General features: G+C 49.0%; 1 protein-coding gene across 5 annotated transcripts; it reads left to right on the top strand.

Moving 5' to 3' along the window:
• The first annotated feature begins 1523 nt into the window (after positions 1–1523).
• Positions 1524–23698, top strand: cxxc4 (CXXC finger 4). 5 transcript variants are annotated; one of them, XM_048999879.1, is made up of 4 exons: positions 2563–2677; positions 2866–2927; positions 4699–5650; positions 22187–23698. In XM_048999879.1, the coding sequence occupies exons 3-4, from the start codon at positions 4814–4816 to the stop codon at positions 22229–22231; spliced, it is 882 nt and encodes a 293-aa protein (XP_048855836.1). In that variant the 5' UTR covers positions 2563–2677; positions 2866–2927; positions 4699–4813; the 3' UTR covers positions 22232–23698. The 5 variants fall into 5 exon arrangements, with proteins under 5 accessions (XP_048855839.1, XP_048855840.1, XP_048855837.1 ...); XM_048999882.1 differs by lacking the exons at positions 2563–2677; positions 2866–2927 and adding an exon at positions 1524–1647; XM_048999883.1 differs by lacking the exons at positions 2563–2677; positions 2866–2927 and adding an exon at positions 2360–2515.
• The last annotated feature ends 2584 nt before the right edge of the window (positions 23699–26282 follow it).

The following is a 26282-nucleotide window of genomic DNA, read 5'->3' as shown; positions in this document are numbered from 1 at the left end:
GACAGATGCACACAGGCATGCAGACACACAGACACATGCGCCCACAGACACCCACCCGCAGATCAGGTGAGCCCATTTGGCGTTTCCACACTATGTCTCGCACGTTTCTGTTTAGTGATGTCGTTCCTCCAGGATCTTACTTCCTTCCGGCTAAATGGCAGCTCTGCATACATCTGGCCCTGTGCTTATTAATTACTCCTCAGAGTGTGCTTAAAACCCGAGGGGGGGGGGGGGGGTAGGCTAAGGCACATGGCCAGGAAAAGAGCCTGTCACGAGGGACCAGTCTTCTTTTTTTGATGGGGGGGGGGGGGTCGACTTTGCATGCATATGGACCCAGCCAAGGAGCAACTAAGACCACCTCAGCAGATTTATTTCTTGGGGTGGGGGGGGGGGGGGGGGGTAGGCATTCATAATATCCGATTTTCAGCCAGGATCTGAATCGACACCCCATGATGCATAAAGCTGAGACTGCTTCTGTGAGGCATTGATTGATCCAGCAGTTGGGAGAATCTCATAATCACATAGAGGTAGCCGGTCCGGCTGACCTAATGGCGCATGTTTGGCGGAAGCCAGTGCCCAGCGGACCCGACACAAACTCCACACACAGAACCAGAGACAAGATCGATGTGGCCCCTGCCCTCCAGGTGTGAGGCTGCGGCGAGCACCAGTCAATCCATCATCTAGCCATCTTCTGAGATGCCACCAATCTCAGACAGGGGGCGCCAGCGGTGAATCTTGCCTAGAGTACCACCTGGGTTTGTAGCGGTACTGGCACAAAACAGTCCTACCTGCAGACCCAGAGTGCCACTCAAACAGAGGGGAAGCTATTTCTTAAAATATACACACACCCCTCTTCAGAAAGTAAACGAATGCTAAGAGATACAGACCTGTTTTCTCAATGGATCGGATTTGGCCAGCAGATAGGCATTAGTTTTCCAATAAATCGCTCACTGTCATCTGCTTCCCAGTGTTGAGGCCAGGTGGGGGCATTAAGGCAGAGAAAGGTAACGGCACCGGTGCAGGTCACGGAATGGCTGAATCCCAGCCGTTAAATACCCCTCCGCGCAGTCCCGCCTGAGTCTATACTCGGGGATTTTAAGGCAGTTAAAGTTCAGTGGCATGAAAAATAAAGAAATAAATAAATGAGCCAATAAGAATGGAAGGAGGGAAGTATAACATGAATCGGTTTGCCGGTGCCTCGTTGCCTTTGGGCTGCTCGCATTACAGACATGCCGGGATGCGAGTTGAAAGCGTACCGGCGGGATCAGCCCTGCAAGTGCGGGCAACGCGGTGACGACAAGACTTCTGAACTCGCGGTGAACTTAGCGAGGGGCGAAACAGTAAATCATTGCGACTAATTGCTTCATTAATGATTGACTGGTCTGAACCGATCCGGGCACTTGGCCGTGGAAAGCAAAACGCTTTTATTGGTTCAAATCAGTCAAGCACTAATGAACAATTATCTCCAGCGGCTCATTACGCCCGGAGCCCCGGTTTCGCCTCAGTAGCGCATCGGCAGGTATCAGCCACGGTGGGGTTTTTTCCCCCCACCATCTTCTCGGGTACATGCTGTCCTGCGTCGACTTCAAGATTAAAAACAGGAAATATTTTTAAAATCGAATAACTTGGAAAATATCACGCATTGTGGTAGGTCTGGATAAGAGCTATTTCAAACACAAGGTTTAATAGATGGTCCATTGCATACGTGTACGGTCTTTAAATATGTAGGGATGACCGGGGGGCATTGTACCCCCTACTTTCAGGAAGATACACCCCCCCCCCCACTCACGCACACACTTATTCATAACAGATGAGATATCCATTATATGTATAAGTACATGTAAAAAAAAATCCGTGGATTGCAATTATATATATTTAAATCTAAGTGAATGGAGAGGCATGGGTCTTTCTATATCACAATTTGTTTCCAAGTGCTCATTGAAATCGTTAAATTCTTCTCTCTTTTGACACATGTAAATTACTTTCAAATAAAAAATAAGGACAGCGGCCGTATATATATACGGCGCGTGCGTGCTCGTGTGTGTGCACAAATATAAATTCATGTGATCGTGTGACCCAGCTGCCAGTTTGCACGAATAACAAGATATGGGATGAATTCATAATAATGATGAATCCTCGTCATCGAGCACGGAGGTCTCTGTAATTATGGCTGTCTTTCTCCTGGAGAAAAAAAAACACCACACTGGTAGGATCATTTTATCTTAATCACTGCGCTCCTCGATTCTAATTAATTTGACAAGTTTTTCTTTTTTTTAATGGGACCACAAACCCGCAAAAAAACCCTATTAGGTGACGTTTCCTTAAAAACCCACACGACCCTTTCCCAGCGCCTCGTCATGTGCGCGACACAAAACGGCGCACGGAGAGGGAAAGGGGGAGAATAAAAGGTTAAGACGCAGCTTCCCATAGCCGCTTCCCCCCACGGAGCGCCCTAAGCCATCCCCCCCTCCCAGATGCTCCTCATGTTTCTATAGTAATTTCCAGCCAATGATCGGTAGGTGTCCGCATCGCAGCTTCCTCACCTCAGCACCAATCAGCCACACACAGCGACAGGAGACGCGGACGGAGCTTAGAGTCGGCGAAGCCGCACAATACAGCCCGGACCGAGGGAGGGAGCGAGCACCTATCCTGCCCGTAATTCACCTTCGGCTCCGAGGTAGATCGCCAGCCATTTCGCCCTCTCCGCGCGTCCTACTTCTTCTTCTTCCCTACTTTTTCTTTAGGCAAGAGTCGATGCGCCTTTTGTTTTGAACCAGTCCCGTGTACCTTCAGATATTCTGCGTTATTTCTCGCCCCCCCTCCTCCTCCTCCTCCTCCTCCCCTCCGCACCATCTCACCGTGCAGTAATGTGTCGCTTTATACTGGCAGACTGGTAGCGTCTGGAGTCTCTTCTCATCAGGAGCCCGGTAGGTGACGATGCTCTTCCATTTTTCCTCCCCAACATCACATTTGCATGCTTTCTGACAGCCCGATTTTTTTTTTTTTTTGCGCTAATGCCAGAGTGATTTCGGGCGCAGGCGGATTAAATTTGGTTGCTTTAATTGCGCCGTCCAGACCCCCCCCCTCCTCGGATTTTCTGTGGTTGACCTTTGATCTGAGTGTCTCCGGCAGACCAGACGGGGAGTAATTAATGGCACCTCGGTGCAGCGGCGAAAAGGCTCGTCGGCGGACGGACAGTACTTTTCTCCTCCGCCCCACGCTAAAGTATTGAGTATTTCTGTTTCACTTAAACTTTGTTTACAGGTTGAAAATCACTGTCCGTGACTTAATTGCGTATAACTCGGATATTTTCCCCAGGGATAGATTGATTAAGTAATAATGACCCCTAAAGTGGGACACTTTGTTTTTTACCTTAGTGTATATATTTAGTACACATGGTAGCTGTTATTTTGTGTGCGGTAATACCTTTGTATGGTTTGCATGTGTAGATTTTTTTTCTAAATGATGCTTGTATAAATGTATTTTTTATTCTCTAGTTTTCAGAGAACAATAGGTACGATGGGAATTGTGGCGTGTTCTTCCGATCGGCTGTACTTATTTTTTTTATTAAGTTGCTGTTTTGAGGTTTCCGATGTTTTAAAGAGGTCCGCTTATGTTTAATAGTCCACAGAGTGAGGATGGTACTTATCAATAATATATTGTTATGGATCTCGCAGTGTACAAAGTGCGGGTTAGACTTAAAGTAAATAGATGTAAATTACTCAAGTGAAAGTAAGATTTTTTTTTTGGTGTATGATGGATTGTTTTGGGGGACGGCGAGAGTCACGGAGTATTGTTTTTCTGGTTCCAGTGTACATATTTATAATTCATTTTCCAGCCAGATGCTGGTTCTTTTCCCCCTTGAAATGATTCAAAATGCTTTAGTGTTCCCGAAACGTATCGGGTTTGGCAATTAAAAAGAAGAGCCCAGAAAAAAAAGGTAATGGAAGCAGAGATGTGTCTAATGGGCTTTTATCTACGGAAACAAAATCCAGATGGACTGGAGAACGGAAATGGAGTCCCACAAGGCAGCTGACGCTACAGTTGTCGGGTCCGCGGCTCGGCTGGAGTTCAGCAGCCGAGTCATTGAGTGAATGTGACAGAGCCGCGGGCGAACGCGTACCAGGTACGCGTTTGCGTCGGACGGGGCCGCGCTCGGGGGCGCGCCGGACGCCGCTTTGGACGATAGCCTTGTTTGGCTGCAAGGGGTCGGCCGGCATGGCTCACCATGACTGCAATCTGCCCGTCCACCAACTTAATCTTAAAATCGCCCGGTTACCAAGAGAAGGAGGAAGGCAGCGTGCGTTATCGGGGCGTCGGGTCTGTCTGCCAACTGATGTCAAAACACTTGCGTCAGTCATACAGCCAAGATGGCCTTTAAAAATAATTCTGCTGAAAAAAAAAAATCTGTTAACCATTTAAATGTTGCCATAGAGTTGCTGCTGATGATGTTTGTTGCTCTGTTGCTAGAAATGTTAAGATGCCAAAGGCGCTATAAAATTGTTTCCCGATGAGCATCAGCTTAGGGGTGACACACGCTTTCGTTAACAAGCAATCAGGGGAGAAAAAAATTAATGAAACGTCAGCGGATTGGAAACGTGGTGTCTGCTTTCATGGGGGCATCTTGGTAGGGGGACATTGATCAGGGACGGGTCGTTTGCCTGTTGTAATCAGTAATTTGCTGTTTTCTCATTTTAGTACCGGAGAAGATAAACCAGGATGGTAACGTATTGTTTGTAACCAGGCGTCCGCTTCTCTAAAGGCCGTTCCTACCCCTAGACTTTCTTGACGAGCCCCCCCTCCCCCGCCACCTATGACAGCCATGTCCAACATAAACAATACCCTTTGCATTGAGAACGGACAGGGGCCCGATGTGTCCCTGTTACAGAAGGACAATCTTCAGGACAGTGGATTAAGCCAACTTTTGGATTATAATGCCGAGATGGAACGGTACCGCTCTTTCGCCAACTTTTACAAAACGAACGGCGCCTTCCCGCAGACGGCCAAGATCGCCCGCATAACGACGCCCATTTTCCCCAGCGCCCGCATCGGCGTGTCGCCCTGGAACTGCGATAACGCTATGCTCTGGGGGAGGAAGTCTGCAGCGGTCGCTCCTAATAGGACCAGCATGCATAGAAATGAGTCCCAGAGGCCGGGCAAACCTGGCGTACCGCCAGAGACGTTGCAAATGGCAAATAATAATTTCCTCTCCACCTTATCCCCCGACCACTGCAGACCTTTAGCGGGGGAATGCATGAACAAGCTGAAATGCGGCGGAGCAGCTGAAGCGGAGATAATGAATCTCCCAGAACGCGTCGGAACTTTTTCCGCAATACCGGCTTTGGGGGGCATCTCATTACCTCCCGGGGTCATCGTCATGACAGCCCTGCACTCCCCCGCAGCCTCCGCCGCCGTTACAGACAGTGCGTTTCAAATTGCCAATCTGGCAGACTGCCCGCAGAATAATTCCTCGGCGTCCAGCGGCAACCCGGCCAAGAAGAAGAGGAAAAGGTGCGGGGTGTGCGCCCCCTGCAGGCGGCTGATCAACTGCGGGGTGTGCAGCAGCTGTCGGAATCGCAAAACCGGCCACCAGATCTGCAAGTTTCGGAAATGCGAGGAGCTGAAGAAGAAGCCCGGCTCGTCTCTGGAGGTGAGACCTGACCCCCCCCCCCACCCCCACCTCTCCTGCGTTATCATTATCTCTGCACTCCAAAGCATTAACCTTTTCATTTAGTCATGTTTAAGCCCTCTGAAATTGTTTCCATGCCCAGCCATGCCTGAACGTCCCTGGCTTCTCAAATCTGCCTACCCGCCTGTCCTAATTGGCGGTAATTAGGGGTGTTTGCGTGGAGCGCAAGCTGGGCTTGGCTCCGGCTCCCCTAATTGCTGCCAGTCAGGCTGGGGTTGGAAGGCATCCGAACAACCCCAGGGTTGGCTCTTCTCCAGGCCAGGCTGGGAAACGTTTTTTTTTTTTTTTTTTTTGTGGTGAATCCCCCCCCATGACGACCCCCTACAAATTCCCCCTCCCTTATTCGGTCATTTTAACCAATTAAGTGAGCCGGCCCCGGGCGGCGAATCAATACCGCCCCCCACGAGATGTCGAGCGACGCATGCACGCGGAGGTGGTGCTCGCCCACCCCTCTCCCAAAAATAAAGGAACACCCCCCCCAACCCACCCACCCTCGCCAAGTCCTAGAGAAAAAGCAGGCCGTCTCCCTGCTGCTGATTGTATCTGGATTGAATAGCAGTGGGCCTGTTGTTTAAAATGATTTTCTTTAACCTGATATAGGGTAACGAGGACTGGGGGGGGGGGGGGGTCACAGACGACTGGCCCCACATTATTAATCCCGCCCCCCACCTCCTCATCCCGTTCCCTGTCTGCACTACCGAAATGGGCAGCATTAATGTCTCATGTAAACAAACAACTGGGCTTTTTTTTTCAGGACAAATACGTCGGGCGTAAAAGTTTTTCGCTAAAAAAAGGGAGATTGAGCCACACGTACGAGAAGCTGTCTCTCGTGAACAGGCTCATCCGTCGCTAGCGTCCGTGTAACGTACGTATACGTGTTTACTGCGTGGCCGGGTCTGCACCATTCTCAGCGCTTGCAGATGAACGCTTTCCCGTGGCTTCCCTGATTATACATGGACGCTGTACGAAGGCTCACAATAACACCCACTTCCGTTAGGCCGTTGTTTCGCGGGCGTCTCAGACAAAGAGCATGGCCCTTTGTTTTCTTTGGGAGGTGGGGGGGACATACCTGTTCACATCTAGTTTCCCAGTTTGTGCTGGAATTCTGCAAAGAGGAGTATTTGCGGCCCATGGCAATCGATTATTCTTCCGTTCACTATATCGATGCCCATCGCACGTGTTGCTAATACCGTCGTCTGTGAGTTTACGTGTCCGGCTTTGCAAAGTCTCGCTGTTGCAACTTTGTACGGCGATTCGGCTCTGTTTCAACCCTTGCGTTAATCGGTGGGGTTCCTCTTACCTTTTTGGATTCTGGTTTCCCATAATTCCTTGGTGTTCTGTGAAGGAGTTCAGTAGCCACGAAAATGGTAAAAGCCTATGAGAAGAAGGTTTTTGGGCTACAATTTGCAAGACAGGAACTTTTATTATTTTCTAACGCTAAATTCACTAAATCGATTGTCTATGTTTATTGAGGGATCCTATCAAGGTCAACCAAAAGACTAGCATATTGTCTTTGGCAAAATTTGGGTGAAGATCATTATTGACTGGTGAAGTAGTTTTTAAACGGAGGAATAACGGTCCCTGGAAGTCAACTGCTTTTTTCAGCGTTAATAAACAATTGTTGGGAGGTCGAAAACGGAACCAATTTCCGAGCACATTTCCCAACAAGGAAAACTATTTCGTACTGCAGATCTCCATGCACCAAGACTCTGTGTTTGGACGCTGCTTGGCTGGTAACGTGCATCACGATGTTAGCCCACATGCTAAGACCTTAATTTATGTGTAGAGAAACCCTGAGAGAAGCCTTGTGTGACTTGGGGGTGGAGGGCGGGGGTCAATCACGAGTGTAAGGTTCAGGCTGTGCCAAAACCATGCAGTTTACCGTTCCTTAGTGCAGATACACGCTTTGAAAGCCTACAAGACATCAAGTTCTGCGGCACTCGTGCCTGAATTCCAGCCACCCTCCCGTAGTCAAGCCTGCATTAACACCAACGTGCTTTGACTTGCCCTGTGTCCTTTCACGCAAGGGTTGTTTTTTCGCCTGAAGGGGGCATGGGGAGAATGTTACCCACGGATCTTGCGCTAACAGGTGTCTGAAACAGGTGTCCCGGAAGGCAGCTTGCTGGCTCCCCCCGAAAATCGTCCGGCCGCGTTCGGCGAAGGCGCTCATTTCTCCGAGGCTCTCAAAAAATTACCGGAAAGCTTGCTTTAAAGCGAGAGGGTCTTGACAACATCCTATAATTTATATTACAGCTTCTTCGTCCTGTAATTATGATTCTTGTTTGGCTTTCGTATGCAGGACTGCTGCTGCTCCGGTAATTTTAGAACTGATACATTTCCATGTATGTATAATAGTGGGATCATCAGATTAAGCGAAAACACCCCACTGTCGTCCATGCATGTAGGCGTAGGGAAGGAAGCCTGAAGTGTGCTCTACTGCGCCCCCTAGCGTCTCCATTAAACGTCAGCTGTCCGTTCTGTCATCGGGACATGTGCAGAAACACTGCTACAAATGTTAGCACAGCCAACACCCCCCCCCCCCCTTACCCAACGCGTACTGCTAAGCTACTGCCGGCAAGTTGGATTTCCACTTGGGAATCCCCCCCCCCCCCCCCCATTCCCCGAACTAATTATATCCTAAGCAGTGGTGGAAAATGCAAATCAGAATTTTACTCACACCCCTGAAATCGGAGAGCCAATTTAATCTAATACCGCCTTTAATTTGGCGCGCTAATGCGCTGCCCCAGAGAGCTGCCCCCGTGTTACTGCCGCGCTCGGCTCTGTTGCCCCCCGGCCGTCGCTCTCGCGCCCAAACCACAATGGATTAGTCCGGCGGCGGGGGTGTCTCTGACCTAACATGTCCTAATCTGGCAGTTGCTGCCCGTTCTGAGATTTAGCTACGTTGGGGCCATATTTTTTCTAAGTACGGTGTTAAGATGGGCCCACTGTGGCTATGATGAAGAGATGCTACCTTCTGGAAGGGTCCATCCCCCCCTTTCTCAAACCATATAGGTTACAGATACACGTGATTTGTATAAACGCATGGTTATATGGAGGTTTGACAAGAGAAATTCCCTAAATCGCAGAGTGGTACCGACAATTCTGTCCTGCTGCATTTTTTTATGAAATTGGAAAAACCCAAGAATTTGTGGTGGTATATTCTTTACATGATGGTATATTCTTTGTATGGTGGTATGGTCTTTAATGATGTCTCATGAATCTGTGGTGGTATATTCCTAACGTTTGCATTTTTTTTGTATATTATATAACAGTTGGGTCTTTTAATGATGGAATTCTTGGTGGTACACTTCAAATGTGATGGTATATTCTTTGTATGGTAATATGGCCTTTAATGATGTGATACTTGAATTTGGGGTGGTATATTATTTGTACAATGGTATGGTCTGTAAATGCAGTGCTAGAATTTGTGGTGGTATATTTACGTGATGGTATATTCTTTGTATGGTGGTATGGTCTTTAATGATGTTTCATGAATTTGTGGTGGTATATTCTTTACGTGATGGTATACTCTGTATGGTGGTATGGTCTTGAATGACGTCTCATGAATTCGTGGTGGTATATTCCTCACACAATGGTACATTCTTTGAATGGTGTTGTGGTCTTTAAAAGTGGCATACTTGAATTTGTGGTGGTATATCCTGGTTTGGCATGATAAATTCCTTGTATGCTGACATTCTTTATCCAGTACTAAATATTTGATGCAACACTAGAGTATGAGCTGGTATATTCTGTCTATGATGGTGTATGTGCTTTATATTGGTGTCATATTCTTTCATGATGCAGCCCCAGAATTTGTCTTGAACAATATTTTTGGCAAAGCATGTTTACAGTTCCAGTCTTTTCTAATTAAGATTATTACTGTCTTTTCTGATGTAGAAAGTTCACTAATGTGGTGAACAGGCTTTATCGGTGACGGGAGTGGGGGCAGGTGTGAATTGTGGGCTTTTATCTTGCCGGGTGACAGGTGTAATGGGTGGACAGTTTAAAATTGGGAAACGCAGCTCAAATCTGGTATAAATTATTGACGCTTTGCTGGAGGCTCTTTTGTGGAGCTACATCCCCCATCTACAGAGGCGCTACGGAGAATATTCTGCATCGGGGGGGGGGGGGGGGAAATGCACATCTGATGTGTGAAGTAAGACGAATCTAAAATATATCCAGATGGTAAATAGGAAGCTATACAGAGATATGTAGTCAGTGGTGTGGAGGCTTCCAGGTCTTCAAGAAAATCCTTTGAAGGGTCTTGTCATTTCTTAATGGTTAGTGAATTACCAAGAAATCTCCAATGCGTATTTTACAACTGATGGATTACGTTTGACCAGGTATGAGAAACTAGCATTTCAAAGAAAATGTTTTTTATTGTTTGTGGCATTGTTAGGAGTGGAGGTGCAGTAATTAAGGCAGTAATAGTCTTTAGCAAGTTTACTATTAAATAGGCGACGGCATCATAGTTTTATACGTGACAGTTCAAGGTGTTTGATAAAAGAAAATACATATGATAAGAAGATAAGAAAATAATTCCTGGTGATATCAAAATGACCTGATTTCGTCATCCTGACAAGCCGTGACCCAGAAGTCGGGGACGACGTGACCGTCACGTGACGCAGCAGAGTGGAGATGCGATACGCCATCCCGCCAGCCGACAGAAAGAAAAACGCATCTCCGCAAAATCTAATTAACCGAATCCTAATTAACACGTCGCAGGTCAGCGTGCTTTCGCACGCCAGCCTTGGGGGGCTGTTCCCAGACGTGCCGGGGGGCTTTTTTCCTTTTTTTAAATAGCCAGATCAAACGGAAGGGGTGATAAAATTGCAGTAATGTCATAGGAAACCTATTTTTTTTGGGGGGGTGGGGGGTGGAAGGCGTAGAGATCCAGACCTTGAAGAAACGGCGGGAGCGATTCGTTAATGAGAGCCGAAGAGCCAAATGAATGACACCGGCTCGGTCTAATTTGTTTTCGGCGTGCTCGGAATAGATAAGGATGATTTGGTGGCCCTCTCCTTCCACCTCCCTCTCCCTCCCACTACACCCCCCACCTCCAACCTTTGCTTCCCTGGAGATAAGGCTGAGTGCTCCCAGCCAATCTCCGAGGGGCGGGGTGACGGCGGTGGGGGTGCTGGGGGGGGTTGCGGGCAGGACTGAGGAAGCCTGAGGGACGGGCAGCCTTTAGATGTTCGGATCTCCGAGTTACCGGGGTTTATTCCAGCTTTAAAAGTACAGATTAATTTGCCTGGTTGTGAGGATGGGGGCCTCTGCTCCGTGCCGCGTCTCAACCTAAAGGGCAAGCTTAAGCCCCTGTCAAGACAATGGGATTTGGCCAGGCGAGCCGCACACCGACCGCTTAATTATACACGTCTCCCGGCGCCATTCCCGCGGCCACGCGCGGCAGCGCCCCCTCCCTGCCCATTTTATTTTATTTATTTATTTTCCGCTGCTCGTGGATTTCCTGTCAGCTCCCATTTGCACAGATAGGTTTCCTGCCTGGCCCGGCCCGGCTCTGCCCCCCCCCCCCTATGCTGAAGAATTTATAGCCGCCGACGCCAATTAAACGGCCGACCGTAATCGGCTGCGCGTGGGGGAAGCCGTGCCCCCGCCCCCCGCGCCTCCTCTTGCCCCGGTTTTGATTTAACGTCCCGCATGGCTGCCGAGCGCAAGGGAGCAACGCAACGCCGTCGGCCATAATGCGGAGGAAATGAGATGGGCGGCCAGCGAGGGGGAGGGGGGTGCACACGGCGTGAAAGTGCAGGTGCGGAGGACGTTAATGTGTGGCACGTTAAATTTTAAATAGGAGAAGGTAAATTATTAATGGCTGCTCTGGCTGGGAAGCTAAAAGGTATCTCTTTATTACAGAGAGCCCGTTTAACGGAAAAATGCAGACAGACCAAGTCTTCAACGATGCTGCTCTGCAGGATACCCGCATTCCCAGCAAACGCAGATGACATTTTTTAATTTCATTTGAAGCTAATAATTATTTCATCTTTAAAAAAAAAAAATAGGCAAATTTTAAGCAGACAATAGTAACATACATAGTTTTGACGTGTCGTAAGTCGCATGTGTCCAGAGACTTTCTGCTAGTTCCCTATGCCTTCACAGTAATGTGGGACTCGGTTGTTGACTGTTAGCGAGCGCTAATGTGGCACCTGTGTTAGCATCGTGTCATTTAGCGTGCGCTAACATCGCTTGTTTACCATACCGCTGAGGGTTTCTCTCAGAGTCTGCTTTGGCAAGTTTTGATAGTTTTCTTTGTTGTATTGTGTACCCTTGAAATTAGCAAATAAGAGAGCCGTTAGCAGCATCACATCTTATTATTTTTGTTAGCTAAACCTTTTTTTTTCCCTCCTTTTTTTGGTTTATAGAGAGCTGAACATGCCTTATTTGTGACCAGTCATTTGGTTAAGGCAAGGGCTAGTGTGCGAACAGAAGGCAGTCCAGTCATGTTGGCGGCGTTTTAAACGGTCGGCCACACTGATTGGACGACGGCACTCCGTCCGTCTCCAGCTCTCGGCCTCACGTGCTGTAATTATATGTATCGTTCTCTGCTGAGAGATTAAGAAATCCAATTTCACGACAGCCTACTAGACGCAACATCTCCTTAAAATTACCTTTCATTGGGATGGCCAAGCCGCTGACCGGCCCATTCACAGAGGGAAGGACACCACCAGTCCAGTCGGCGGTATTTATAGATACTGTACTGCTAACAGCGCTGTCACGGCACCGAGCATACCTCACTACCAAATGTCATGGGACATGTGTAGTTATGAGCCAAATTAATAGCGTGTTAGCCCGTGTCTGACCTTAATGACGCCTCCTATGTGTTATATATATTTTTGTGGCTTTTTTATGTTATAATTTCTGGTTCGGAGATGGTGGTACTGTGTCCCGCATCCCATATAAAGCATGCGTGAGCTCGGAGATGGCCGACTTGCCGAAACTCTGCCTTGCAGGTAATCTTCCGAGTGCAGCGGGCTAGCACATATGCGCTGGCGCAGTACAATTTTGTTAGTAGGATTGAGAGCTTCGCCCGGCGGAAAATTCCTGGGATTCAAACGGTGTAGCTCTGGATTCCGGAATCCACCAGAATGCAGGCTGTATCCTATGGCCAGACCGCTGACCCGAAGATGACGAGATCTGCTAATCAAGGGCAATTAAACAAATTAAGGAAATAAGAGCCGCGCTGTGACTTTAAGCTCGGAAGAGATTCGGGGAAGGCTCCGATTTTCATTCCAGTGCTGCGGCGGAAGTTAACGGAGTAGATGTGAGGAAATCAGCCTATTCACATTCATGCGGTTCTAATAAGACGTTTTCTATGCACCAGTGTCACCGCTGAGCAGTTTAGCCCCAAATTGTGATTCCTTATGCAACAATATGCAACTGAAACGTGGTGTCCTATAGTCTGAGGGAGCCAGAAACTCCTGACTCTGACATCCAGCCTACACCACTGCTGAGAATCTAACCCAAGTACTGCATGTTTATATTTAATAACGTGGAAATTAATGAGGGATTATCAGTTTTAGACTAAGTACTTCCATTAACCTAAGGATGCGAGGACGGCTTTGAATCCAGGTATAGGTGTCTCAGAATTTAGGGACATTTAAGTCCAGCTGGGACAGCGTCTGTCCCACATGCACCGCATGTCCAGCTGACTTGGCTTGGTCAGTGATCAATTTACAGGAGCACGTCATGGAGTACATACTCCAACGACTTTTTGACATGTTTTGCCCAGCTGCGCCTATTTACCAAACCACAACACTCCCAAAAAAGCTGTAAAAAAAGCACGTCAATTAATTGAGGTCGTTCCAGCTAAACGACTGGAAACCTTTGCCATTTTAACCGAAGTGGGGGGTCAGTTATACTAAAACTGGCGACTCATATGTAATTACATTTGCAGAGAGTAGCTCTTGGCTGTTGACGCATCTTTAGCGACGTGCGCGCCTGCTCTCGCTTGAAACCGTACCGTAATGTGCGGTCTCCTAATGGCGCTGCTGCCATTCTATCCGGACCCGGCCGCTTCTGCGGTATCCCGCCGATTTAACCACAATGTAGCTGCGGACCCTGAGGCTCTGAAAAATGCATGTAGCACGTCTGCATGCAGGCATGGGCATGGCGTTGGGAGATCCCGCCTGTCTTTGTGTCTTCCTTCGAGCTGGGACCTTTTCTTCAGGAAGACGCATACTGCCAATTTTTTTTAGTATTATTATTTTTTTTCTACGACTTAAAAATCCTCAACAGCTGAGTGAACCGCCGTAACGCCTGAGGGAGCAGCGTATCCGCCTCTCAGATATGGAAATGCTCGATACATATTAAACAACGCGTTAAGTCGCTGGTTTCAGCCATACCTCATGGCTCACGCTATCCCCCCTCCCCCCCATCCTCTCACCCGGTGCCTTTTGTCTTTAACGGAGGGGGAAAAAAATGGCCTCCTGGCAATGCGTGGGAATAACAAACAGAACGGGAACGTCGCCGACTCGTTCCAGGCTGATTGAATTTTGGCCTGCCCCTAATGAGCAATTTGAAGTTTAGATTTAAAAATGAGATTTCGGATAAATAGCGCGTTAATTGCGCTATTTTAGGTACGTCGGGAGAGTCATACTCCAGCTAGGCGTGGAATACCACGGAATATCTGTGGGATGCACGGATCAAAAATGGGGGGGGGGGGGTTGTTCTAATTAAATTAGAAGGCGAATCGGCAGGAGCTTAATTTGGAGGCTCGGAATGGGACCACTGGAGCGTCCCCAATTCACGTGCCCGGGAACCGGCAGAGCTGTTCCCGCTACGCGTCGCGATTTAACATTTCAGAGAGCTGGCAAACGTGTGCCCCCCCCCCCCACCTCGGCCCCCTCCAGTACACCCACGCAGACTCTGCGTGGCCCCCCTCCACTCGGCGCGTCCTCCTGCTGTCTCTCTCAAGCTGTTTCTTCTTGCGGTCCCCATGACCCGACCATCCGTTCGTCTGTTTTTTTTTTCCCCTCCCCCCCTCCACGACACGGGTTGAGCCTTTCACACAGGGCTTGTTTTTTAGCACGCTGGGGGGGCGGGGGCAGGGGAGGGGTGGCAGCCCTTGACGCGTGTTCTGCCAGGGCTCTCTGTGGGGGGGCCCGGTGTGCTCAGCTTGACGCGTCGCCATGGCGCCAGGTCCCGTCCCAGTTCCGGGGCCATGCTGCCACCCGGGGCTCCCGGTTCTCCTGTCGGAATCCGCACCGGGAAGCCCGTCACGCTAATTCCCTTTAAAGACATGGGTGGAAGCATCATTTTTGTTTTTTTTTTTTTTTTTGTTTTTTTTTTAAACGGTGAGCTGAGTTTTATTTGAGCCTCGAGTCCAGCTGTTAAATGGAAATAAGAGAAAGGGGTGAAGTGTTTCAGGTCGAGGCGGGGCTAGCTCCCCTAAGCCATTAGGCATGCATGACGACCCGCGCAGGGACAGATTACTGCACCCCAGCCTAATTACGGCGCTCGTCGCGGAAGGCCAGATTCTCAGGCGGCCTCTGCGTCCGCAAAGCCGCACTCCTGGGATGCTCATGGCCGACCGGGTACGTGGATGATATTAGCGTTTTCGGTCCTGAGAGGGGAAACTGGGCCGTCACTGTGATGGTAGTCGCGCCTGTTACATGAGTGGCCGTGTGTTTTGAGAATCCTGCACTTTTTTAGCGGAATTTCCAAACATCCTGCAACTGAAACTGAACGAAGGAGTAAATTATTTTATTTATTTTTTTTAACTTATTTTATTTGACATGCTTCTGACAGAGAGCAGTTAGGTATGGTACGTCCCTGATTTGCCCATGCCACATGCAGAACATGGAACGGTCCCCATGTTTGTATTCACACCCCCAGGCCCGTGTCCCAGGCTGACGCCCGGGTCAGCGTTGGGTTCGACAGAAAGCCTGCTGTCTCGTTACCTGTGCGGCTCAACGTCACAGAAGCCTACGGTGCCTGCTGTCGCCGCCCTGGTGGGTGGGTGTCGCAGGGTATGATTTGCAGAGGTGTGGCGTGACTGGGACATCGGCCAGTCAGAGTCGAGCACCGACATTGTGTCGTGCACCGTTCTTTCCCGTTTCTCCGTGAATCGCTTTGATCAATGTCCATATCCTCTCACCGGCTGATTAATAAGTAACAGGAGTATTAAACGAAGTGTGATTCGGAGGAGAACCACATCTGAAATCCATTTTTAATAATCAACAACCTATTTTATGGCACAAGGGAATTGGTGAAATAACTGGGATTTTATGCTGTCAGATGTGGAAATCTGATTAGCGTGTTGGTTATCATATAATGAATAAAATCGCAGGAAAAACAGGCGAGATTACTTTGCCAGTGACTGGATTAACCCAATCGGAACAAGTAGTAAGAACTGATTTACAAGGTTAGTTCCTTAATATATTGATCAGCTTCATTCAGAGATGCCAACTCAACCAAGCCAAGCTGGAGCAGAACTGTACCCATCATTGCTTCCAAATGAAAGCTAGGCCGCCTGTCCCAAGTTCAAGCCCAGAAGGCACATGTGCCCAAGCTTAGTCATTAGACACATTCACACGTCTGCACTGAATTCTCGGCCTTATTGGGTGCCGTCCGCTGCTGAAAAACAGCTGTTTCCTGGGTTGATGATCCTGTCTCTCTCTCCCTCTCCGCTCACCGGATTCGAACCATAACCAGCGGTCACCATTATACATTAAAATGTCCGTAGCATTGGATTCCGGTCTGAAGCTTACCGGGGAACCCTTTGGTGTCCTTCCCCAAATCCTGTAATTCCCTGTGTTTTTTTTGAACTGCGTATCAGTAAGAATGTTCTGGAACCAATGCATTTAGGGGGATTTAATTGTCCGGGGGGGGAATGTTTTCACACTGTTGACTTTCACAGCGTCTGGCCCCAGATGGTCCAGATTACTGGAGGTAAATCGGACCTGCGGGGGGTGGAGTATGGTTTCGTCCCCCATGCGCCTGTTGTTCTGGGTCGTGGGGGCGCCGTCTGCATTGGGCGGTGACGCACCAGCGCTTCGCCGTGCCCGCCCTGATACCATCTCGCAGAGCCCATGCCGGTGAATTAGCGCTCGGCCGCGAGTCACGGTGGATATTCAGCAGCAGGAGAGATCTGCAGATAGGCATCGCCGTCAATAGCGAAGGTCATTTGGATGCCGTTCCCCCTTCCGGGCTGGGGGAGGGCATTATCAGTCAAGTCGCCTGCTTAAGTCGCTCTTAAATCATGACATCATGCGCAGCGTCAGGGATGCGAAGAGCAGCCGAATCTGACTTCCTGTCTGCAGACGAAAGACTAAAGATGATGTCGAAAATCAGCTGATGGGGGGGGGGGGGGGGTAGTTTTGTTGATGGGTTTAATCAAGCAAGATGCCAGCCTTCAGTTATTGGTTAGTGGGGGAGGTCACCTGACCAGTCAGCTGACAGTAGCCCCCATGCTCTCATGGGCACAAAAGGGACTGCTCTGACAGGAACACCTCGCACCTCTAGCAGCAGAGGGGGACGACGACCAGTAGCGGTGCGAGCGTTGTGGCCTTGAGGGCCTTTTCCAAAGCTACGACGTGTCTGCGACTGGATTACTGCCTACAGGATACGAGATGAGATCCCCCACCCCCCCCCGCCTGCCCGCCAGGGCTGGTGATTGATTGTCACGCCTTCCAGGACGCGTCTCCGCAATGCCCCAATATTCCTGCGGAATAAAGTGGCAGGAGATACATAACGCATCCGCTAAGGCCGACTGCGCTCACGGCAAACTTCGGGCCCGGCGGAGCGGGTCGCAGCCGCGTTCCCCGGGTGACTTGGAGGTGGGGGGGGGGCACAGGAATCAGCAGGCAGGTGATCTCCACTTGCCTTTTTTTTTTTTTCTACGGGCGATGGCACTGCCGAATTTTGTCACCACCAATATTATAATTTTGCATTTAATGGGCTCTGCAGCTAAACGTGCATCCAGGGCTACAATCCCTGTCTTGTGGAGGGGGGGGGGGCGTTCACTCTAAAAGCCAATAAGCAGCAGGATCTGACCTCACCGCCACTCGTGCCCCCCCCCGAGTGTCGAGCTGGTGCGCGGAATGCGTTTGCAATTATGGCAGCTCTCCAGCCCATGCGCGGAAGTGGGCTGGGGGGGGGGGGGGGTTATTTATTTATTTAGGAAGCTGTCAGAACTGCCTCCAGAAGGATTGGCGCTGTGCGAGGTGGCCCAGCTCCCCGTCCGCACGTTAATAAATAATGGGCATGTCAGCGTAACGTATGGGCCGCGGATTTATAATGAGCATTCCGGAGCGCATCACCGCGATCCCGCCGCTGCCGCTATCCAACCCCCCCCTGCACCCCCCCCCCACGCCGAGGAAGAGAAGGTCTGCCCAGTGACAATGAGCCACGGTCTCCACACCAACCCCCCCCAAAACACACGCACACACACACACACACACACACTGTGCACCATCCAGCCTTTTGCCTGCATTTATAAATATAAAAATATGCGCACACACACACACACACACACACACACACACACACACACACACACACGCACACCATGTGAGACTGTGTACCCACCTCACACACATGCCTGGGCTGTGCATCTCCAGCCTGGGGGGGGGTGGTGTGGTGTGGATTTGCATTCGTCAGAAAGTGTCGGCGTAGATTACGGGGTGCAGCGCGTCCGCTGATAGACGGTGGGGGAAATGGATTAGGGGGGTGGTGGTGGTGGTGGGGGGGGGGGACTTTTCACACCAGAGCACATTTGCAATCGCCTGTGGTTCAAAAGGGTATTTCAGTCTCTCACTGGGCTCGCAGACCTACAGGATTTCATTTGGAAAGGGAACAGTAGAGATGCTTTTTTTCTGGCTTTGTTTTTGTCCCCCCCCCCTCGCCCCCCCGCCAAGCTCCGCCCGGCCCGTTTAATGTGTGTCAGCGTGCCCGCTCTCCCGTCCTCGCTCATCCGCATTGACAGCTCCGCCGCGCTGATTGAATTCCGTGCGCTGCAGTGTCGTCCATTATCGTCCCCCTGGTCTTGAGTGGTTTATCTCTGGCCTGCCTGTGGGCGAGGTGGGGGAGGGCGGGGATTTGGGGAGGAGTGGGGGTGGCGGGGGGCGGAGGGGGGGGGGAGTAGAACAGCACGAGGAAAGAAACGGAGGCTGTGGATTACTGTTTGATTATGAGTCAGCAGCAGCTAACTCCCCCCACCCTGGGGATGGGTCTGGCCCCTCTGTTACCCTCACATCCGAGGGGGGCGGGGGGGGGGCACAATCAGAATTTCACCGCTGCCTTCAGGGATTCAGGGAGATTCGAGCGCTTCCTCCAGGAGCGTCCCTGTAATTAGCAAAACGTTTGCTGAGGGTTTAGCTGAGACCTGGTGCTGTGTTACGGCCCGATGGACCACAGGCCATCTTCTCGTTCACCGTCTGCCTGCTGAAACAGCTCTCTCTGGGGGGACGTGGCATCTGACGTGTGCTTAAATGCCGGAGACCGTGACATGCGTCCTCCTAACGGGTCCGGCGAGCTGTTCCTCGACTTAATTACAGCCGGCTTGGTGGAAATCTGTGGTCAGGTCCCGCAGCTTGTAGGACGCCCGGATCCCATCCTCCATTTCATTGTCCCCACACAAAGAAACCTGCACCTTTCAAGCACTTCCCCTGAACCTGACTTTCCTCGTAAAGGGATCTCATTCGAATTCTGTAGGCTAATTTTAAATCTGAAGCACCGACAGAGGTAAGGGAACGGACGCACCTTCAAAATATGCATGAAAGGATATTTTTAAAAGGGAAATATATAATTAAAAAAAAAAAAAGCAGACAACTGTGAAAACGAAGAAGACAAACAGACCATCAGACAGGGACAAAAGATGAGGGCATTTATTAAGTCAGTTAGCGGGAGTATCCTACTTTACCGTGGATTCACGTTTGGTGTGCTGGGTCGCTTTCACGCTTCAGCTAATTGGTCTGTTTGGCTGAGGTGTTACCGGAGGTCTGCGGTTCTGAATTAAGGGGCAGCGCAATGAAGAGGCGAAGCCGGCCGGCTGGCAGACTCATTACTGGAGTTTCGTAAAGCCCAAATTCAGCGCGTCGCCCCAGCTGAGCAGAAAGGGGTGTTTATACGTGAAGGGAAATTCCGTTTTCCGAGCCGTGTCGCCCGTATTTACTCAGCCAGGTATTTGCGCTAAACACACAAGCTGTGTTTGTGATTTTTACTAAACTGTTGTTTCCTGGAGGTCGACGGCCAGCGGCGGTTAGCGGTTTCGCAGAATTCCCAGCAAGCATCTAGACAGTCCATCACGTCTGAACATGGCAACAGTAACAGTTCACCGGGAACTGGAAAATGGCGTTAGCTGTCTTTTGTAAACATGGAAGTTTAAAGAGCTGAATGCATCGATGGTAGACAGTCAATGTACGTGTGGTAGATGTTGATATGAGGGGACAGAAATACTGCTTTGGGGGGAGTGTTCACTCATCGTAAAATTCCAACACAAACCAAACAGGAATTGGTCAAAATCCAGCATAGAGGTTCAGAATGTCCAGGAGAAAACCGTACAAATGTCATATTTTTTGCTTCTGAAAGTCAAATGCTTCTGTGGATGTAACTGAAGTTGTATTGCGACATCATGACCTTGGCGTGTGGTGGACGCGTGACATTGACTGGGACTCATACGCACAATACTTTGGTAGAAGTGTCACTGCCGTCAAAGACAAAAGTCACAGCAGCTGATTAATTAGGGGGCTTTAGGGACGAGGGGAGATATTCACATTGCTGAAAGGATTTCTCCTTTCCCCGAAGGATGAATGAATTTGGAGCAGATCTTTCAGAAGGTCATTTGTGGACTTGCTGCGCCAGACCAGACAGGTCGCGTTGATCTGTCACCATCACCGTCGTTAACGACAATCAGTGCCGTATCCCGGGAACTGCCAGGGCCTACGACTCGTGATTCACGATCGGTGAACACCGCGTCGTCTTTCCTCTGCAGAATAGCGATTCGCAGAAAATACAATGAAAATAAAATAGAGATTCGAGGGCCTGGAAATTTCCAGTACAGCCTAGCAACATCAGTCCAAAAGGGAACTTGTTTCATGTTCATAATCTATAGCCCTAAGTCGTACACAATATACAAAATGCCCTGTGCGTGATTAATAAATTTAAATTCGCAAGATCCGTAAAGATTTCCATTGGTTTACTTAAACTTTGCGTTGTCATTAGCTTGACTTTTATTTTGGTGCCATAGCAAGCAGTCATTTATAGTGAGCTTGCCGTTGGTTTTATTTAATATCAACGCTAACAATATTTTTAAAAGTGCACTACTAGCTTAAGACTGACATCCCGTCCCGATTGTGATGGAAAAACAAAGGTAACCGGTCGGGATCTTGTTCGGCTCTTCGATGGAAAACTGTTTTATCTGCTGGCCAAAGGCTAGCCGACTTCGCTTGCCAGACCTGGCGTTTCTTAGACAAACGAAAGGCGAGACAGGGCCCTCTCGGTTCGGAAGCTGTCCCTCTTCGGACGGGGAAACGTGGCAGTTTTAACGAGGAAATGGTAATGAGAAACATCCGGGAAGGGAGCACTCTGTGTTTACGCGCAACTATTTATAATTCTGTCTTTAAGTAAATATTTTCACAAGAAAGCCGGTATTAAGTGTAACTCGGTTAAATTGGACCGAGTCATTCGATTCCTGACAGCTGCAGGAGTGATTAAATGTTTTGACAGTTCGGATTTCCTCAGTATTTCACGTATGTGCATAAGGAGGTGGGGGGGGGGGGGGGGGCAGTTTTACCTCCTATATTTTTTAACTCTCTATAAAATAGCTGAAATGTCTCCTTTTCAGACAAAATGTCGGCCTTGAGCCAGTACTGTTTTCCTGTCAAAATACAAATAATCAAAAATCCACTAATTGGTTGCGGTGATCGTGAAGGACTTGACTGTTGACTGCACCAACTGCCAAATTGTTTTTTTTTTTAAAGTGGGGGGGGGGGGGTAACTGTCATTTCAGACCTGGCGTGCCTTCAGACGAAAGTGACGTGACACCCCCCGCTGCATCTGAAAGCGCTGTAATTAAACGTCTTGTTAAGGCTCCTTGGGAGGTTGTGCCAAAATATTGAGGGTTTGCGTTCTCGTAATTATTAGTTTGGTTTATCTTTTGAATATCATTTCGTTATAAGAATGGGCCACGTCGACTTTTATTAAAGAACAACAAAAACAACAACGAAAAAGATATTTGATTGGATGGAAAACCTGAGCTTAAATAAGAGTGAGATGGGTCTAATACTCGCACCAATCCCGTGGCTTAGATGAATCCCAACAAGAAAACCAGCCAATCACTCAACATCTTGTCTTAAAAGGCTCCAATCAAGGCTGACGGTGCCATCAGCCATGGGGGGTCCAGGGGGAATGACACAGGAGCATGGGCACCTAGCCACACGTTACTGGGAGCACGCCTACTCTACGATGCTATGCTAATGTTGGATTTTTGCATTTACAGAGCACAAAGATTGATAACCGTTTTTTTCTCTCTCTCTCTCAAAGAGGACGCCAGTGAACAGCGGTGAGGCGTTCCGATGGTTCTTTTAGAGCCTTTTCCCACCCCCGCTCCTCCCCAACCCCTTCGCCCCGGCTGGCCACAGAGAGCACTTGTGGGGCTCCCAGACCCGAAAACCTGCATCGTTGGAGGAAAAAAAAGAGGAGGACCATGAAGAAGAAGAGGAAGAAGAAGGGAAAAAAGAGGAAAACATTAGGGTGTTGCTTTAACTCTGTAATTTCCTTTCCTGTGTAATAACGTACTTTTTGACGGTATCATAATGTATATTTTTGGTGTCTATGAACATGGTTCAGTGTTGTGACTGTACACGCGGCAGTCATTCGTCTGTAAAGGACTCAAAAGACAATCAGAGCAAATAAACTAAAGAGGCCACAAGGATTAATATCTCGTTTCAACACAAAAAAACACTTTTTAGATCTGGAGCAATAACATTTGAGATGACACAGGCTTTTACATATTAATATATATATATATATATTCACACACACACACAAATATATATATACCTGTTTTTCAGTTTGATCTCTCTTATTTGCATACCAGATATGTGTGTGACCATTGCTTCAGACATACTGCAAAGAAAAGGCCTTTAATTTATGGCCTGGTTAAGGGCACATTCTCTGCTTGACGAACATCGTAATGATTCCGTTCTTCCTCCGGTTGGTCGACTCGTTGCAGAACAGGGCACATTGTCTTGTGTGATGAGTTGCAGGTTTTTTTTTCCCCCTCTCTCTTTTTCCTTTCTCCTCCTCCTCCTCCTCTCCTCGTCGAAGAACCACAGCGTTGTCCTCCCTAGCCCCTCCTCTCCCCTCCCCCGACACGAGGCTCTAGGGCCGGAAAGCGTTTTAAGGGCGCCGCCCGCGTCTCACCGTGGACCAGTAAAGCCAGTCCGTGGTGTGTATCGGAAAAGGCAAGCACGGCATGACAGCGTCTCACTGAGAGACCGGCGATGAAATGATCACACGGTGACCATTTGGTGAAGCCAGTGTGCACCATTTCATCTGTTTTTATTTTATTTTTTTTAAACACGACAAGGTCAAACGAGAAAAAAAAAAATAAAAATTCATAAAAAAAAATGTCTAAAACGTAGGTAGGAATACCAGTAAAGGAATTCTAGTTTTACGCTGAAGTATTCAAATTTAGCATTCTGTATCAGTGCAGTACGGTATAATTATCAGACAAATCATCCCAAGAAAAGGGATTTTATGTATCTCCTCGCTGCAGTTTTTAATGCAACCTACGATAGTGTGTTACCGTGGAGCAGAGCTACACATTCCAAACAAATTATTCAAGAAGTTACTCATTGTCTTAACCCCGATTGTTGCATGTGTAAACGTGTTTTCGTTTTAAAGATTACAAAGGATTTGTATATTGTTGTTGTGATGATTTTCTGTGTTAAGAAAAGTTGCAAAAAAAAAATATGAAAAATAATTTGATGTCAATGAATAATGGAAATTTTTATTCCCACATGTACAATTAAACATCGATTATGATCACCAGCGGATTCTCATTGGCTGTGTTTTTGGTGCCGCCCGCATTGCCCCATGGGAAATGGAGTCCTGCTTGAGTTAAAAAAGATGATCGGCTAACAACAACAAAAAATAAATATTAAAATTGGGAAAACGGTAAACGGGGTACAGCACGTCACTTCGGACGGAGGCGCCCACCAAGGAAATGAGGGCGGCGGGGCGTGGCAGAGAAACGCCAAAGCCAAATGGGTAAATCCGCTGTGAAACGGCACCCGTGCCCAGTGCTGGAGCCCGAGGCGAGACTGCTTCAGAAGCCACGGAAATCTCAGGTGGTTTGTCACGCCGCGGCGGGCCGGGCGAAGACCCCGGCATTCCTCTGATTGGCTTCTGCAGCCCAGTGGTTTTTATATTTTTATATATAATTTTTTTTAGGCCTTTGGGGGGGGGGGAGGGGGGACGCCACGGTCACGGACGCGCGTTTGATGGGTCGTGGCGGAGCGCAGCGGGATGAAATCGACTTTGTGGGGGCGGTGTGAGGGGAGGCGGGTGGTGGTGGTGCTGTTGGGGCGGGAGGGGGGGATTGGCGGGGGGGGGGGGGGGGTAAGCGGGACTCGGCTTTCTGTCAGATGGGCGCACAGGCGCAGACCCGCGTGAGTGGTGGGGCCGGATAAGGCCAAATCCCCCCCGCTGGTGATCAGGAGGTGATAACGTGCATCAGGAGCTCGCTGGACGGTGAGATTAAATAACATCAGAAAAGCCCCCCCCCCCTCGCTGCTCTTCTGCACATTCCAGAGCAGAAATTTAAAGCTGCAGGGTCCAGAAAGCCGACCTGGAAAAAATATATGGCACAGAGAGGCAGGGGCAGAGACGCCCCCTGTAATGTTTTTAGCATGTAGGTATGGATTACTTTTAATCGTGCTGCGTTTTTCACCCAGATATACCTTTTGTTTGTGGACAGGAATGCAATCTGCGGTATAACCGTAGAGGACGGTGCTAGAGAAAAGGCCGATGGCGCGCTGAAATAGCTACTCGATGGAACTTCCACGTAATTCACCTTGACATTTTGCCGTCTTCCACGCCGCGGTGGAGCCGGCCCCTTTTGTTTGGCCGCCCCTGTCTCTGCCGATAAGGTTATCGCCTGCAGAGATTCCGCTCGTAATCGCCCACCCGCCACGAGCGTCCTTAATAATCCTGCGGTGTCGGGTGCGAGCTGTGGCCCCATGGTGCGGCCCTCTTTTTTTTTATTGGGGGGGGTCTGTTGGGCCCCTTTATTTCTCCCATGTGGGGGGGGGGTCAAAAACTCCTGAAGGACCGCCCTCCCATGAGATATTTGGACTGCAAAACAGATGGGGGTCGCTGTGAGGATTGAATCTGGATTCCACCCGGCTGATCACCCCCTCCTCCCAAAAAGGAGTACTGTAACCCCCCCCCTAGCCAGCGTTCATGGTGTACACATGGGGGAGGGTCACTTACCTGGATGTTTTTACTGGTCCTGTTTTATAATGAGATAAAGACCCTGACATTAGTTCCTTGGCTGGGAGGTTATGGATTCGGACCTCAGGACCCCCCACAAGCCTCCCCCGAGCCCCCTGTCCTAGATCACATAACAGAAAGCCAGTCTGAGTCCCACCGCTGACATTGGGGTTGGCAGGGGGGGGGTGCCACAGAAACACACACTGCCTTCCTTTCATTATTCATCCGGCGTTTTCCGTAGCGGCCATATCGATGTGGGGAAAGCGGGGGCCACGCTGGGGCGTCAAAGCCATTTCCCGATGAGGGAGACAAGGTGGAAGTAATCAGCACCGTGCTGATGCAATTTGACAGCCCGCGAGCGGCCGCCGCGAATTTAAGAGCAGGTGGGGAGCGGGTCGGGGGCCCAGGGGCTGGGAAACTTAGGGAAAAGGAGCAGCCTCGTTTAGCGGGAAATACTTCTGATCTGTAGTCAAAATCCCCCCCCCTTTGAGATTCCACTACAATCTCCCGAGCTTTCATAAGCCGTCGGGGGACCGATGTGACATTACCGTGAATATGATTCCAAAAGACGGATCCGGCAACCCTGTTAAAAACACTGACTCGAACAATTAAATCCGATGGCCGATCTGCGTAAAAACAAGAAGCAGGCATGGCGGGTGAACCCCAAGTCTAGAGTTTTATTTAATTTAGCTACCTTTGTTGAGTGCACAGCATAGCATCCAGCTGAACTCGCCATACATTTGGAAATACAGGCATCTCTTGACTGATGTAAGTATACCGGCCCACAAACCCTTGCGTTAAGTCAAGGTTTACTCCCAAACCGTTCAAGACACCTTATAGCAAAAAACACGCGCCATCAATATATTATTAATACACTAGTGGGCAAAATTGTGGAAACACTTCCAATTTTTTGAGTGTTTTTTTATTCAGCTGCTACCCCAGTTACTTATTTAATCATCCAATGTATGATAATTGTAACATTCTTTGATTGTTTATAAAAAAAATTACAGCTGATATTGGTGTGGCTATTTTTAAAGTGTGATGTCAGAAATCATAGGTGTTTCCACAATTTTGACCACTAGTTTACATACTAAAATTCATGAAAAAATAAACCGTACGTTTACTTAGTGTTAGCACCTCT

This window comes from Brienomyrus brachyistius, unplaced genomic scaffold (genome assembly GCF_023856365.1).
Source record: "Brienomyrus brachyistius isolate T26 unplaced genomic scaffold, BBRACH_0.4 scaffold47, whole genome shotgun sequence".
NCBI classification, from domain to species: Eukaryota; Metazoa; Chordata; class Actinopteri; order Osteoglossiformes; family Mormyridae; genus Brienomyrus; species Brienomyrus brachyistius.
The sequence above is the reverse complement of the archived record's forward strand: the minus strand, read 5'-3'. Positions and strand labels throughout refer to the sequence as shown.

Bases quoted from the DNA above. Each gene is read 5' to 3' on its own strand.
- cxxc4 (XM_048999882.1), top strand. From the start codon at position 4,814: ATGACAGCCATGTCCAACATAAACAATACCCTTTGCATTGAGAACGGA. The intron at 5,651-22,186 runs GTGAGACCTGAC...TCTCTCTCAAAG, and splicing joins AGCCCGGCTCGTCTCTGGAG to AGGACGCCAGTGAACAGCGG.